At 41.5% G+C, this 16,607-nt stretch overlaps 1 protein-coding gene across 15 annotated transcripts in view; it reads right to left on the reverse strand.

Annotated features, from left to right (window-relative positions):
* LOC139278448 (putative adenosylhomocysteinase 3) overlaps window positions 1-16,607 on the reverse strand; it is a 91,086-nt gene that overhangs the window by 46,190 nt on the left and 28,289 nt on the right. For 2 of the 15 annotated variants that reach the window (XM_070897238.1, XM_070897237.1), the window contains exon 1: window positions 9,345-9,495. The exons of the other annotated variants lie outside the window; for them this stretch is intronic. In XM_070897238.1, coding sequence (XP_070753339.1) covers window positions 9,345-9,404 — 60 coding nt within the window. In that variant the 5' untranslated portion in view covers window positions 9,405-9,495. Of the gene's footprint in view, window positions 1-9,344; window positions 9,496-16,607 lie in introns of those variants that run through there. 15 annotated transcript variants of the gene reach the window in all.

Raw genomic sequence — 16,607 nt, forward strand, 5'->3', positions numbered from 1 at the left:
CACTAGTTACTGTTTGCCAACTGGAAAATGACCCGTTTATCCCTACTCCGTTTTCTGTTAGTTAACCAATCCTCTATCCATGCTAATATATTATCCCCAACCTAGTGAGCTTTTATCTTGTGCAGTAACCTTTTATGTGGTACCTTATCAAATGCCTCTGGAAATCCAAATACACCACATCCACTGGCTCCCCCTTATCCACACTGCTCGTTACATCCTCAAAGAACTCCAACAAATTTGTCAAACATGATTTCCCTTTCATAAAACCATGCTGAATCTGCTTGATTGAATTATGCTTTTCCAAATGTCCTGCTACTGCTTCCTTAATAATGGACGCCAGCATTTTCCCAACGGCAGATGTTAGGCTAACATAGTTAGGCTAATATTGTTTCCTGCTTTCTGTCTGCCTCCTTTTTTAAATAGGGGCGTTTGCAGTTTTCCAATCCACTGGAACCTCCTCAGAATCCAGGGAATTTTGGTAGATTACAACCAATGCATCCACTATCTCCGCAGCCACTTCTTTTAGGACCCTAGGATGCAAGCCATCAGGTCCAGGGGACTTGTCCGCCTTTAGTCCCATTATTTTACCGAGTTCTACTTCTTTAGTGATAGTGAATGTATTAAGTTCCTCCCTCCCTATAGCCCCTTGATTATCCACTATTGGGATGTTTTTTTGTGTCTTCTACCGTGAGTTTGTTAAGCAGATCAGTTCTAAAAAGAGGGAGGGGAAAGATAAAAATATTTTAAGCAACAGTATCCAGGTCTATGAAGGGAATAAGCTTGCATTTGGGGCAGTGTTGCATTAATACTGAGACCACAGCCTGGCCATTTCAAGCCACGCATGGGTCATCTGCAAAAAGATCAAACTAGAGTGAATGAGGTCAAAACTATTTGATTGCAGTTCCATTTTCTATCAACAGAGGTTAACAGAGTATTCTGGAACTGAACCTGTGCTAGTGAATCTATAACCTGAATAAAACTAAAGGGAAAACATTTTAATAGAGCAAGTAGCCCACAAATATAGGAATGCTCTTCCCATTAGAAAACCAAGCCCATCTATTGCAAAAATATTAGCGCAATGCTCATCATCCCAAGATTGGGAATGCAACAATTCTGGTTCTGTCAGCAAGAGGAAGGCAGTGATCAAACTAGGTATTATCCATAGAAGAGATTCACTAGCAGGATGAGAATTACATAACCAGACAAGAAGTTGGTTACCAACATTTGTAAAAAAAAAGATTCAGCGATAATTGGCAATAGATTTGGTTCTCAAATTATAATTTCTGTCTTCAGACTTAATCAAGTTTAATACTTGGGAAAAATTCCAATTATAAATCAGGCTCTCACCAGCAAAAACACAGTGAACCGAAAATTGAATCCCACTAATCCCAAGAACACAGTGCAACCTTTGTTAACTAGAGAGGGTTATATTCCTGGAAACACACTGCACCTTTTAAAAATTAAATAAATGGCAGGGGCACTGGGAACACAAGTGAATAAAACCCACAGGCATTATCTCTTCACTCCTGAAGGTGCAGATTCTTGCAGGGACATAAGCCCCACTGGTACCAACAGCCTTCTTTCCCCATCTCCAGCCATTCTTCATGTCCGAGTGCAGACAGCGAGTACCAGCGGACTATTCAATGGCAGAGCATCACGGCTGGATCGGACTTTTCCTGATCTGAATCGTTAGAGGTAAAAAGCAGGGTCCCAGCTAATATTTCTCTCTCTCTCTATATCCTGGACCTGGAGGTGAATTTTCACTTCCTAATTGCTGAACCAGCTGATATCAGCAAACTTAGCATAGACCAGAGATCAAACATGGGGTCTTTTGGTCTGAGTACTATAATGCTATAACCACACAGCGCACCCTATAAGGATTTAACATGTAGTTTATGTGGGAGGAAACAGAGAGATTGCTTTCATTAATTCACCTTCCTTCTTCCCCAGAAACCACAGTTGACATCAGACCCCTGTTGTACAAAAAGATGTACAAGCCCTATGCGGTTTAGAAAATTGCTATGGATTACAGAAATATATTCTACTCTGGTTAATAAAGGCTGTAGTGTGTCTTAGTGTTTGGGATCAATAGCATTCAATTTTCAGTTCAATGAGTTTTAGCTGCTGTTGTGATCAAAGATGTTTCCAGGTCAAAGTCCTGCTCGTGATCACTATCCAGCAAATCCTGTTGAAAGTGTGCATCAGATTTGCACAGGATCAAATTCAGCTGTGATCCTCAGAGTGTTTGAATAATCCAACACACACCACGGTCTAACATGTGAATCATTAATAGCTACCTGGGCAAGGTATTAATGGGCATCTCGTTTCTGTGGAATCACACCCACACAAAGAGTTAATGTTGTCACGAGGGGAGAGGAGGAAAGAAAAAAATAGACTATCTTCAGAAACTAAATCTGTCATAAGAAAACATCCTCATCAAGTCTCGCTCCCCTCCCAAACAAAACCACATCCACTTGGCTCAGAGGGTGATGACTTAGAAAAGCTCTTTAATCATCAGTTACAGCTGCTCTGTCAGAATAACCACGACTATTACAAATAGGAGTGAGTTATAATGATTTGCATGCAAGTGAAAGAGAGCCTAGAACTCACTACTGCTGTTGAGAGAGAGAAAAGAGTTACTGTGATGTGCACTTTAATATTTTAATTCATATAACTGCTGAACATTTGATACTGCCCAATAAGAAAAATTAAATTAATGAGTACATCTCGTCCATGCTGTATACAACTACACAACAGATAGCAGTGGAAAACTTACTTCAACACACTTGGGAGGAAGTCTCCCATTAGAATTAGTTGCAGTAATCATCATCATCTGAGTCAGGAGAACTAATAATCACTCAACAACATCGACTTGTATAAATGAAAACTGTTGTTGTTGTATAACACTTGTCATAGAAAAACACTCCAAGGTGCTTCATAGAGGCATATGGGGAAAATGGACGCCAAGCCATCGGATAACTTGGCCAGAGACGAGTTTTAAAGAGGGTCTTAAAGGAGGAGAGGGAGATGGGAGGTTTAAGGCAGAGATTCCTGAGTGGGGCTTGAGCAGCTGGAGGCACAGCCACCGATGAGTTGGGGGTTGGGGTGGAGGATGATGCAGAGGCATCAGATTCAGAGGAACAGGAGTTGTAGGGCTGGAGAGTTAAGAGATAGATTGAGTCATGAAGGGATTTAAACGCGATAAGAATTTAAAATGAGGCGTTGGGGGACCGTGAGCCAATGCTGGTGAGTGGGAACAGATGTGACGGGTGAGTGGGACAGGTTACAGTGGCAGAACTTTAAAAGAGTTGAAGTTTAAAGAGGCTGAAGGATGGGAGGCCGGCTGGCTAGCGGGACACTGGAAGAGTAGAATCTGAAGGTGACAAAAGCATTGATAATGGTTTCAGCAGATGGGCTGAGGTAAGGGCAGAAACAGACAATGCTGTGGAGGAGGGAGTAGGCAGTCTTTATGATGGAGAGGATATGGGATTGAAAGTTTCACTCAGGATCAAATAGGACATCAAAGCTGCAAACACTCTGGTCCAGTCTGAGACAGTGGCCGAAGGAGGAATAGACTCAGTTGCAAGGGTACAGTGATTGGAGCAGAAGCCAAAGAGCTTGGCCTTGGTCTTCCCAATATTTAGCAGGAGGAAACTGCCATTCAGCCAAAACTGTACGTCAGACAAGCACTTTGACAGCACAGGACAATGGGAAGGTTGAGAACAGACGTAGAGCTGGACGTCATCAGCATAAATGTGGCAAGTGACCCCATGTTTGCGGATAATGTAGCCCAGGACAGCACACAAATGAGGAAAAGGAGGTGCCACCTTAAACCCAAAGAGAGCCCACTTGGGGGTAAAATCCCACTTACCCCCAAGGAGGACCTAGTTAGTCACCAAGTGCAGATCATCACCCCTCATCAAATCTGCAAACGGTTGCTCTCACACTTAAATGTAAGAGGCAATGCAGTGTACGATAGAAATAGTTGCATGTTTTTTAATTATATGGCACAAAAATATACAATTTGCAAAAACGATTTCAGTGGCAATATGTGGCAGAAACTGAAAGCAGGTGCTTCACTTCTGCAACACATTTTCTTTTGCCCATGGTATCCAGTTAAGTGTCTCCCATTTGTGAGGGCAGAAGGCACAATGCAGCTGTCATTAAGCTTGTTTTAACATATTATCAGACAGAAAAACTTCAACCAATACACTTTAATATTAAGCTATTTACTTCTTCTGTAATGTCCTTAATTCATCAGACTGCTCTCACGCCCACAAGTGACAAGACCATAGCGGTCTGAACCAAAATCTATTGATATATAGTTTTAAAATGCTCTCCCAGACACAACCTAAAATCCAGAATTGTACTGCTGGGTGATTTTCACAGTACAAGTGGATATGGAATGAACAATTCACTATCCCCCATTCTTCACAGAAATCCTAGTAACATCGCAAGGTTTGGTTTTGACCATTTATTACCCTCTAGGTAGGTTATTATAGATAATTCACTCATATTACAGAATAAAACTTGTACCGCACATGACTTTACATCACTCACCCTCCAACGAAGGACTTCAAAAGCTGCAACGGTTTCTTCCCAATCCTCCATCTCTCAGATTTGGCTCAGGTACAGAATTATCAGCACCCGCAACGGTCAAAACTAATCTACCAGGATCCAATTATTGAAGGTTTTTAAAAAAAAAAAAATTTAACAGCCTTTCCTCACAAAATGTCAGGCCATTTAAAGTAGGATTCTAGGACTCCGTTAAAGTTACGAGTCTGCCTCTAGAACTACAACAGGCAGCTCCAAGAGGATTGGTGCACTTACAGAGCTACTTAGAAACACACACAAGTTTAAGAACAAAGAAACCTATTCATTATCAAGAAAAGCCAAGTACTACCTATGATTGGCAATGGCCATTTTACAACAAAAAAGATCTGTCCTCAGCCTACTGAACCGGCTCTCCCTAATAGAACTGTATTTACTCCATACATCAAAACTTTATTCAAGTTGGTTTGCAAAAATCAAACAGACAACTAAAAATGTTCCATAAGTTGACACATTTCAAACTCCCTCGTCCTAAACACAAGGGTTCTTGCTGAAAATATTAAGGATAAATATTTTGAAGCAGTAACTTCCATCAGGCACCTCCTTCTTCCCCACCAAATTGAGGCAGCCAAGGTCAGACATCAGTCAAGTTCAGCTACTTGTACACAGCAATTCACAGAAATCAGACTCAGTAAAACTGCATTTAGTAAAACCTCAAGAGTTTTGCCTTGCCTCAGAATACCATGAACATTGTCTGATGCAGCACAGCCTGAGAGAGCACAGCAGGATGTTAGATCATTTAGAACATAAGAAATAGGAGCAGGAGTAGGCCATTTGGCCAATCGAGCCTGCTCCGCCATTCAATAAGATCATGGCTGATCTGACCTTGGCCTCAGCTCCACTTCCCCGCCCGCTCCCCATAACCCTTGACTCCCTTATCTTTCAAAATTCTGTCTATCCCCACCTTAAATATATTCAATGACCCAGCCTCCAGTGCTCTCTGTGGTAGAGAATTCCAAAGATTCATGACCCTCAGGAGAATTTCTCCATCTCAGATTTGGCTCAGGTACAGAATTATTAGCACCTTCAACGGTCAAAACTAATCTACCAGGATCCAATTATTGAAGGTTTTAAAAAAAAATTCATCTCCAGTTTAAATGGGCGACCCCTTATTCTGAACCTATGTCCCCTAGTTCTAGATTCCCCCACGAGGGGAAACATCCTCTCTGCATCTACCCTGTCAAGCCCCCTCAGAATCTTATAAGTTTCAAGATCACCTCACCTTCTAAACGCCGATGAGTATAGGCCCAACCTGCTTAACTTTCTTCCTAAGACAACCCCTTCATCTCAGGAATTAACCTCTTGAACAGTCTCTGAACTGCCTCCAATGCAAGTATATCCCTCCTTAAATAAGGAGACCAAAACTATACGCAGCACTCCATACGCAGTACTTAACCCCTGCCAATACCACTCTGTAATCACAAGCAGACACACAAGGAACCCCGGACTGACTCCTCTTCCAAGAAAAGAACCTCGCCTGCATTTCTGTAAATGCAATAGAACGGCTCAAAAAATTGCACACAATTAACTCTACAATCAACTTCTGAAAGATGAAGGGGCTGATAAATCAGTAACACTGTACGATGATATTGTGACATAGCCTTGTATGCTCAATCGGCATAATATTACCTGGGTCCACAACACAACTGCTGCTTGTGCACCAATGCAAAGTGATTTTCCAAATCAATGCTCGAATGGCAGTATAACTCAAGACTACTGAGCACACTAACGTCCTGACATGCAAGACCCCCCCAAAACCCACCCGGAAGTTCCCAAAGTGTGAAAATTTGAGCTCTAACATGAATAAGAGTCCAAAAAATAAAATCAGTCAACAAGTATAGGGAAAAAGTTGCAAAAAGACCAAGATATCAGACATCACAGCAAACAATAAAAGAAGAATAAGAATAAAGAAGAACAGAGAGCTTCGCCAAGGTTGCGGGGTGGGGCAACTAATTTACTGGCCCCAAGGTGTCTATCCAGTGTGTGATATTATAGCACTGAATTTCCGTCACTATAAGCGGGCAAGTACTGCTGCATGCTCAAGCATTTCAATTTAATCCACAGGTACAGGCTCAGCAAGACCATAAGCAGGGACCATCCACACAATACAAAAGATGATCTACTGTGCTAGTATTTTTAACATAAAAAGAGCAATTATGGTCTATTGGCAGTATGTGTTGACTTTTTCCATTTTCAGCCATGCACTGCTGTAAAATGAAATTGCTGGTGATCCATTCTGAATTTGGGTGGGTAGGGTGAGGCAACATGTGTACATGCCTAACCCAATTCTGCTGCAATACATGGTATAGTATAGGTAATGGTATGATTGTCTCACTACCACAGCTGTCAGTCCATCCAGCTGACTAATGATGAACTTGCATTGTAGAAATGGTTCCAAAAATAGCTGTGTAATCTCTGCTGCAGCTCCATAACAAAGGAATTGCGCTTATATTGTAGAGCAGTTTCTAATGTTTGATGGACCAAACAGCAGTTTTGTATTTCATGCTGTGGTCTTACCTCCATCTAGAATCAGGGTATATAATCCTGGCATTTATAAAAGGGCATTCAAACTCCTGATGCAAATTTCACAAAACAGAGGTCCCACAGCTCGCTTCCTGCCTTAATATGCTCTTTCAAAAGTTGAATCTTAGATGCTAAAAACATATTTGTCATGCTGTCCACATTTCAAATGAATGAAAATTAACAGGGTTTAGATAATCTTTGCAGAGTAATTACAAACTGACGCAACTCAACATAGAAACGAGACACCCCAATTCTGAACCTTCTTTTCCACACCTAGCCGTGAATTACTGCCACAACACAAAAGCAAAATACTGTGGATGCTGGAAATCTGAAATAAAAACGGACCAAATGCTGGATACACTCAGGTCAGGCAGCACCTGAGAAGAGAGAAACAGAGTTAACGTTTCAGGTCAGTGATTTTTGATCAGCACACTGACAAAGGATCATCGACCTGAAATGTTAACTGTTTCTCTCTCCACAGATGCTGCCTGACCTGCTGAATGTTTCCAGCATTTTCCGTTTTTATTTATGAATTACTGCCAATTTGTTCTGAAATTTCCAGTCACCTTCGAAGGATTTAAATACTGTAGTTAACCAATTTTTTTCTTTCAACAGTTCTTTCCCTTCCCGAAGACTACTTGTTAACTTCTACTGTTCTATGGATGGTAGGTGCCCTCTGGTACTTCACGTGGCCATTATTCAGGTGTGAATCTGGAATCCAAGTATTGGTAAACTAATCAGCTGCAACAAATATCACAGCTATGCCCAGTCATACCCTCGCTTAGCCAAGTTCGCTGGAAGAAATCAGGAGCGGGAATCAGAACTAATTTTTCCCACCTCACTGATCTAAAGTGCCGAGACAAGTTCCATTCTAGTTCCCTGACTTTTGTCTGGCTGAGAGCAGCTAAACCAGTACAGGCTGGGAATAAAACCTTTGACCTGTGTTCTTGCCCATTAGCATCATCAATATTGATCCATTAAAACTTTGCAGATGAAAGATGGCCAGTGTCAATTTCCCCTCCTCCACCCAACAAAACTGGACCACTTCTATGTTGCAGCTGGATTTGAATAAACAGAGAAAAGTCATGCCAGCTGAGTGCATTCGGATATTATTCTGCCTTTGGAGCTGATCAAGACATTGCGGTCAAAAATCAGGATCTTATCGCAGAACTATCTGTCCCTTTCAGCATCTCAGAGTCTCATTAAACACCTAGGGCTAGAAATTCGGTTCTCAGCAAAAACGGTATTTTTTTTTCGGCAAAATTACCGTGATCGCTTCGCTATCACTATCAGGCCGGAAATTCAAGCTTTAATTTGCGCAGCGGTAAAAATCGGCGTTGCACAAGGATTCACGGCGCAAACTGCGATCCTCGACTACTTTAGTCCGAGGCCGATAACGCTGCGTGTTGGACCGTGGGAGGGCAGAAAAATATCTAAAAATAAACTGGAAACAAAAATTCACAAAACATTTACAAGACACTTATCTATCGAATCTTTTAAAAAAATTTAAAAATAAAAACTTGAATTTATCTTTTTGCAGGTCTTCATACTTACCGCTGCTGACAGGGCTGCTACGACACGTTTTTCCCTGTCGGTATTCTGATCGCAGAATATGGGTGTGAAGAGAGCCAAATTTTTGGCGAAAGCGCTATTTCGTGTCTTGCACGGTGGCGCTCCCCTCTCCAGCGGTACGTGTAAAGCGCCATCGCAAAACGTCACCAAATTTCCCACCAAAAACCCGGTCACAAAGTCGGCGAATTTCTAGCCCCTAGTCTATTCAATTCTGCCCAAAGGAAAGCAACTGGTTCAATTACAATCCCAAGAGCATACTAGGCAGTCATTGGATTTTATTTAAGAACCAATTCCCCTACATTCAAACTGCTTTAAAAAGAAACAAAAGATAATCACAATAGACATTGCAAGAGCATTGCGCTTCCTATATCTCCCGTTACTTGTTCCAAGCTAGCACTGACCAATTCAAATAAACAAAATACTGATTTAAAATAAATAGTACTAACAATGGTTTAAAATACCCAAATTGTAATGCAATTTGTTCATTTCAAGTATATTGGGGAGGGGCGAGGCAAAGGAGGAACAGGTGATAAAATTTCTGTACATTATTCTAGATCACAATTTTATCTCATTTAAATAAGCCCTACAACTCCACCAAATTTATATCCACTTCAATTAATGGTCTCGACTACAAATACCTGCTCAATGACGTATTGGCCCCGCACTGATGGGCCAAAGAAGGAGCGAACCTTCCTCATCCTTCTTACTGCAGGCAACTAATGAGATGTACTGTTGAGCTGCGGCGATATCAGGATACTGGAAAAGAATGTAAATACTCCACCTCTTTCCCAATAGGTGCGCCACCTTAACACAAGAGCAATAGTTTAAGTCACAAACTGAACACTGATTAAACAGTGCAGATGCTCTGAAATGTACAATTAAAAAAATTAAATCAGTAGATTTTCTTTTCTATTTGTTCACGAAAGAGCACATCCATATAATGATGGAAGTTAAAAACAGCACTGAATGTGACTCACCTTTCCAATGAGCAGATTGCCCTGTAAATGTTTAATCTCCAAAGACAGCATGAAGTCACACTTGTGAAAAGACCTTTAACATTGAACAGACCCCAAAAGACAGTCAATTTGATGACTTAGGACCTATGCGTCAAGTTTCAACACTGAACCCCAGCTCAAAAGTCTAAACAAGCCATTATTTTATGCATTACAAAAATAAAATTCAAGTTCTGAAGCAACACTGTAGGTTCATAACTGCAATATGGATTAAAATGTCAATTTTGGCATTATAACAATGTTTCAAATGTGCCAATATCAACTTAAGATAAACTGTTACTGTGGATGGCAGGAAAGAAAAATGTGCAACATAAAGCATTTCCTAATGCATCAAGCATGGTCAAGTCACTTGATTGTCTTCAATTCCTGAAAATGTTAATCTCTGAAAACTTTCTATGCTGCAGTAAGTGCAATACCCAGACACCTTGAGAGTGTGCGTGAGTGCATGCGGCCAGTCGTCTCAGGTTACTTCTTGCAACTCTGGCTGACTGGCATAGTTCCTGCAGGAGAGCCATTTACAGATGTTACAGGGTCATTTTCCGGTTGGCAAACTGTAACTAGTGGGGTGCCACAGGGATCAGTGCTGGGGCCTCAACTATTTACAATCTATATTAATGACTTGGATGAAGGGACAGAGTGCAATATAGCCAAATTTGCTGATGATACAAAGATAGGTGGGAAAGCAAGTGTAAAGAGTACGCAAAGAATCTGCAACGGGATATAGATAGGCTAAATGAGTGGGCAAAAATTTGGTAGATGGAGAATAGTGTGGGAAAATGTGAAGTTATCCACTTTGGTAGGAAAAATAAAAAAAGCAAATTATTTCTTAAATGGTGAGAGATTACAAAATGCTGTGGTAGAGGGGGATCTGGGGGTCCTTGTACATAAAACTCAAAGTTAGCATGCAAGTACATATCATCATAGGCGGTCCCTCAAAACGAGGATGACTTGCTTCCACGCCAAAAAAAAAAGGATGAGTTCACAGGTGTTTCGAAAGAAGAACCCGAACTATGTTCAGCCATGAACTCACTGAATGGCGGTGCAGGCTCGAAGGGCCGAATGGCCTACTCCTGCACCTATTTTCTATGTTTCTATGAACTACATCCTCAAGGGTGGAAGATGCCGGTGTGTGGATTTTTAAAAAAACATGTGGTGGCTGTTGCATAGTGGTTAGGAAAGCAAATGGAATGTGGCCTTTATTGTAAAGGGAATGGAGTACAAAAGTAAGGAAGTTCTGCTGCGACTGTACAAGGCGTTGGTGAGACCACAGCTGGAGTAGCGTGTACAGTATTGGTCTACTTATTTAAGGAAGGATTGGAGGCAGTTCAGAGAAGGTTCACAAGGTTGATTCCTGAGATGAAGGGGTTGAGGGGTTGTCATATGAAGAAAGGTTGAGCAGGTCGAGCCTATACTCATTGGCGTTTAGAAGAATGAGAGGTGATCTTATTGAAATGTATAAGATTCTGAGGGGGCTTGACAAGATAGATGCAGAGAGGATGTTTGCCCTTGTGGAGGAATCTAGAACTGGGGGACATAGTTTCAGAATAAGGGGTTGCCCATTTAAACCAGAGATGAGCAGTAATTTCTCCTCTCAGAGGGTCGTGAATCTTTGGAATTCTCTACCACAGAGAGCAGTGGAGGCTGGGTCATTGAATTTATTTAAGTTGGAGGTGGACAGATTTTGAAAGATAAAGGAGTCAAGAGTTATGGGGAGAGGGCAGGGAAGTGGAGTTGAGGCCAAGATCAGATCAGCCATGATCTTATTGAATGGCGGATCAGGCTCGAGGGGCCAGATGGCCTACTTCTGCTCCTATTTCTTATTCTTGTGAATAGGGAGGTAAAAATAAGTGTTTTCTTAAATTTTCACACTTACTGGGCCATCAAGGGAAGCAAGTTTATTCAGTGATTTGCCAAGTCACAGAGTCCAAGAATCGCAGGTTATCTCCTCCTGTGCTGAGTTAGCTGATTTCAGCTCATCATCATCATAGGCGGTCCCTCGGAATTGAGGAAAACTTGCTTCCACTCTAAACCGGAGTCCTTAGGTGGCTGAACAGTCCAATAAAAGAGCCACAGTCCCTGTCACAGGTGGGACAGATAGTCGTTGAGGGAAGGGGTGGGTGGGACTGGTTTGCTGCACGCTCTTTCCGCTGCTTGCGCTGGATTTCTGCATGCTCTCGCGCCCTCCCGGATGCACTTCCTCCACTTAGGGCGCTCTTTGGCCAAGGTCTCCCAGGTGTCAGTGGGGATGTTGCATTTTATCAGGGAGGCTTTGAGGGTGTCCTTTGTAACATTTCTCTGCCCACCTTTGGCTCATTTGCTGGGAAGGAGTTCAGAGTAGAGCACTTGCTTTGGGAGTCTTGTGTCTAGCATGCAAACAGTGTGGCCTGCCCAGTGGTGCTAATCAAGTGTGGTCAGTGCTTCAATGCTGGGGATGTTGGCCTGGTCGAGGACGCTAACGTTGATGCGTCTGTCCTCCCAGGGGTTCTACAGGATCTTGGAGACATCGTTGGTGGTATTTCTCCAGCGACTTGAGTGGTCCATGTCTCGGAGCCATACAGCCCTGTAGACCATGAGCTTGGTGAAAGATAGTTTCAGCTAGAATAGTGATAGCTGTACAACAATTGGCTTCAGCACCCGTGGATTAGAGAAGGGAACGTGAATTGGTGGGGGGGGGGGGGGGGGGGTGGAAACAAGAGAACACTAGGGCAGCACGGGGCAGGGTAATCAGGTTTTTATTTCCTGATATTCTGAACCGATTTCAAATTCTCAAATTGCCACAGAGGATTTGAATTCACATTCACTGAATTATTAGTCCAGCCCTCTGGGTTACTGGTCCAATAACATAACCACTATACTAACATACTTTCACTATTAAAATTAACATCTAGTCTGGGTCCAGGCAAGAAAACTATGGCTACATGCATTCGCCCTGGCTGATCTTGGCTTGAAACACCAATTCTCAAAGTTGTCTGCTTGCAGCAGTGGGACAGTGTCAAGCTAGGGCTTTCTTCCAGGGACATTTTTCATGTTCACAGCTACATGATAGTGCCCATAAACTGACCGCATCAAAACCTGCATCTTTATTCTGTGATGTATGTGGATAAGCAAAGCCTACTGTCTACCAATTAACCATAAATTGCAGTAAGATGCCCACTACTTCCCCGTTCACATCTGAAGGCAGAGTAATATCACAACACTAGGCTATATAATATATGCTAAAAATGTTTTGATCATGCTTTTGCATCAATATTTCCCATTAACCTTTACGGTCAACAGTCAACTGGTGGTGATGTAGCACCTCCTGCTCTCATCACCCTGCAACACCAGCCAATAGCAACACATCAGAGTCCTTTGTTCTGCTGCTTTTGCAATTAACTGAAAGTAGCTCTGATTTTAATTTTCATTACCTACCTGTTGTCCTCCAAGATTGCTTGCCCTGCTTACATTTCTGCTCATGGTTCCGTGCTTCAACCACCTACTTAGATTTTGTCTCCTCACTCCTAATCCAGCCCTCTCGTACACTTTGCAGCCTCTCCTACTACTTCACTGCTCTTTCCAGCCTCTCCATGGTCTTCACATATTATAAAATAAATGCATCCTTCAAAAAGTTACTTTCAATATATATAATGTAAAGGTGTCATTGGGAGTCTGCTGTCTCCAAAACCCTTTTTCAGCCTGCAACCTGTTTTTATCTAACCCATGGCTCACCTTTTGCACATCGCTCACCAGTCCAAAGCACTCGATCATTCCCTGGCCCATTTGTAGCCACCCTTTTCCTCTTTAGTACCTTTGCTGTTCCTCCTTCCATTTGTAGCTGTTCACATCACTCCCGACCTTTCCCGACTCCACACCGGCCACTGGAACCTATAACTGGTGAGTGGTGCAGGCCTTGGCGCCCAGAGAGTAAGGCTGCGATACACAAGTGCTTTCTTGGCATTCAGGAAGAGGGTGGTTATTCTTCTCAGTCAGAGTGACCTTAAGTCATTTTTTATTTTCTTTGGCTTTAAAACATTTCTGCCTCGAACTCTGGTACTGCCTAAAATTCTTTCCATTTTTGAAGTTGTAAATATTATAATTCTTTGGCTTGTAGAAAAGTTTGAAAATGCTGAAATTGTTAGGAATGCCATGAGTTCTTGCTTTGCTAAAGTTGTTGGAAACCTGAGATTCTTTACATCGCTGGATTTGTTGTAATCCTGAGATTGGGACCTAAAGGATTATTTACTTTGCCAGAATTACTGGAAATGGGAGGATTCTTTTTTAAAAAAAAAAACAATTCTAGCAATATAAACAAAGTGAATTTGATAGGAATTAAAGGATTCTTTACATTGTTAGAAATTAAAGAATTTTTAGCATCGTTAGTGTTGGAATCCTTTCCATTTGGGGAATTGTTGGGAATGAGGGATTAAGAACACAAGAAATAGGAACAAGAATAGGCCATTTGGCCCTTCGAGCCTGCTCCGCCATTCAATATCATGGCTGATCTTCTACCTCAATTCCATCATCCTGAATTCCCTTAAAATCCAAAAATCTATCGATCTCTGTCTTGAATATATTCAATGACTGAGCATCCACAGCTTTCTGGGGTAGAGAATGCCAAAGATCTATAACCCTTTGAGTGAAGAAATTTCTCCTCATCTCAGTCCTAAATGCCAACCCCTTATTCAGACTGTGACCCCTAGTTATAGACTCCCCAGCTAGGGGAAACAGCCTCAGCATCTATCCTGTCAAGCGCCTTAAGAAATTTATGTTTTAATGAGATCACATCTCATTCTTCTAAACTCTAGGGAATGTAGTGCTAGTATACTCAATCTCTCCTCATTAGGACAATCCCCTAAACCCAGGAATCAGTCTAGTGAACCTATGTTACACTCCCTCTAAGACAAGTATATTCTTCCTTAGGTGAGACCACCAAAACTGTAGAGTACTCCAGGTGTGGTCTCACCAAGGCCCTTTATAACTGCAGTAAGACTTCTTTACCCTTATAGTCCAATCCCTTTGTAATAAAGGCTAACATACCATTTGCTTTCCTATTTGCTTGCTGTATCTGCAAGTTAACCTTCTGTGATTTGTGTGCAAGGATACCCAGGTCCCTCTGAAAACCAACGCTTCCCAGTCTCTCACCATTTAAAAAATATTCTGCTTTTCAATTTCTCCTACCAAAGTGGATAACCACATTTCTCCACATTATATTCCATCTGCCATGTTCTTGCCCTCTCAATTAACCTGTCTATATCTCTTTGCAGCCTCCTCATATTACTTTGCCATTTAACTTTGTATCATCAGCAAACCTGGACACATTACACTCGGTCCCCTCATCCAAGTCATTGATGTAGATTGTAAATAGTTGAAGCCCAAGGACTGGTCCTTGTGGTACCCCACTAGTAACAGCCTGCCAAACCAAAAATGACCTGTTTATTCCTACTCTGTGTTCTATCTATTAACCAATCCTCAAACCATATTACCCCCAATCCCATGAGCCCTAATTTTGTGTGGCACCTTATTAAATGCTTTTTGAAAATCCAAATACATCACATCCAGTGGTTCTCCCTTATCTCCCCTGCTAGTTACAACCTCAATAATGAATTTGTCAAACACAATTTCCCTTTCATAAATCCATGTTGACTCTGCCCAATCATATGATTTTCAGTGCCCGGTTACCACGTCCTTAATAATAGATTCTAACATTTTCCCTATTATTGATGTCAGACTAACTGGCTGATAGTTCCCGGTTTTCTCTCCCTCTCCTTTCTTGAATAGCAGAGTTGCCTTTGCTACCTTCCAATCCACGGGGACCATTGTAGAATCTAGGGAATTAGGGAAGATCAAAACTAATGCATCCACTATCTGCAGCCACCTCTTTTAAAACCCTAGGATGTTGACCATCAAGTCCAAGGGATTTGCCGACTTTTAGTCCCATTAATTTCTCCAGTGCAATTTTTTAACCAATACTCATTTCTTTAAGTTCCTCATTCTCACTAGATCCTTGGTTCCCCACTATTTCCGGAATGTCATTTTGGGATTCTTTGAAAAGATGGAATTGCAGGGAATTAAAAAAGGATATTTCCAATTATTTGAAATACCGAAAGTTTTCACATAATTTTGCCATCAGTCAGACCAGAACAATCAGGAGCAGCGTGGTCGAATGTACTGCAACTGCTTATTCACAATTACAGCGGCTTTAAAATAAGCTTTTCCAAGTGATATAAAATGTACAAGTTATTTCACATTTCAGATAACCTAACCAAAATAACAACTTTGCCACTAGACAGAATCCATTTACATTCATACAATACTTTGCAGATTACAGAAATACTTTCTGGTATTTTTCCAGGGACAACAATTTATTCTTTACAAAAATGTCTAATACAAGCCGACTGGATGTTGGCCAGGATTGAAATACTAAGAGTGAGTGAGGAGAAATTAAGTGCTATGGGAAATTTCCCAATTCTAAACAACTCGGTATGAGGACCTCTTTTGTAAATCGTTATTTCGACTATTATTTTAAAGTTCCACATTGTAATTGGGATGCCAAGCGCAAAACTCATTGTGGGTTCAAACTAGGACGAGCGAAACAGAACATGCTGTAATAGAGAAAAGAGTGAACTGATTTTTAATTCACCACCTCAACCTAGTTTTTCATTCCAGTCTCCCATCGTTACCAGATATACTGAAAGCCATCTTGTAGTATATAGTTTTTTTTTAAATCAGTTTAGAAATATAAATACTGTATCTACACCAAGAAGGTCTTGGTCTGTAATGAATTTGCTGCTCTCAATCAAGAAGCTACTAATAGCCTCAAGCATCCTTGTGCTAAGAGGCAGAAGGCAAAATAAAATCTGCCAAGCTTATCCACTTATTATCCAGTGACTCCTGTAGAAAATGGACATG

The sequence above is a fragment of the Pristiophorus japonicus genome, chromosome 13 (genome assembly GCF_044704955.1).
Source record: "Pristiophorus japonicus isolate sPriJap1 chromosome 13, sPriJap1.hap1, whole genome shotgun sequence".
In the NCBI taxonomy this organism is placed as follows: domain Eukaryota; kingdom Metazoa; phylum Chordata; class Chondrichthyes; family Pristiophoridae; genus Pristiophorus; species Pristiophorus japonicus.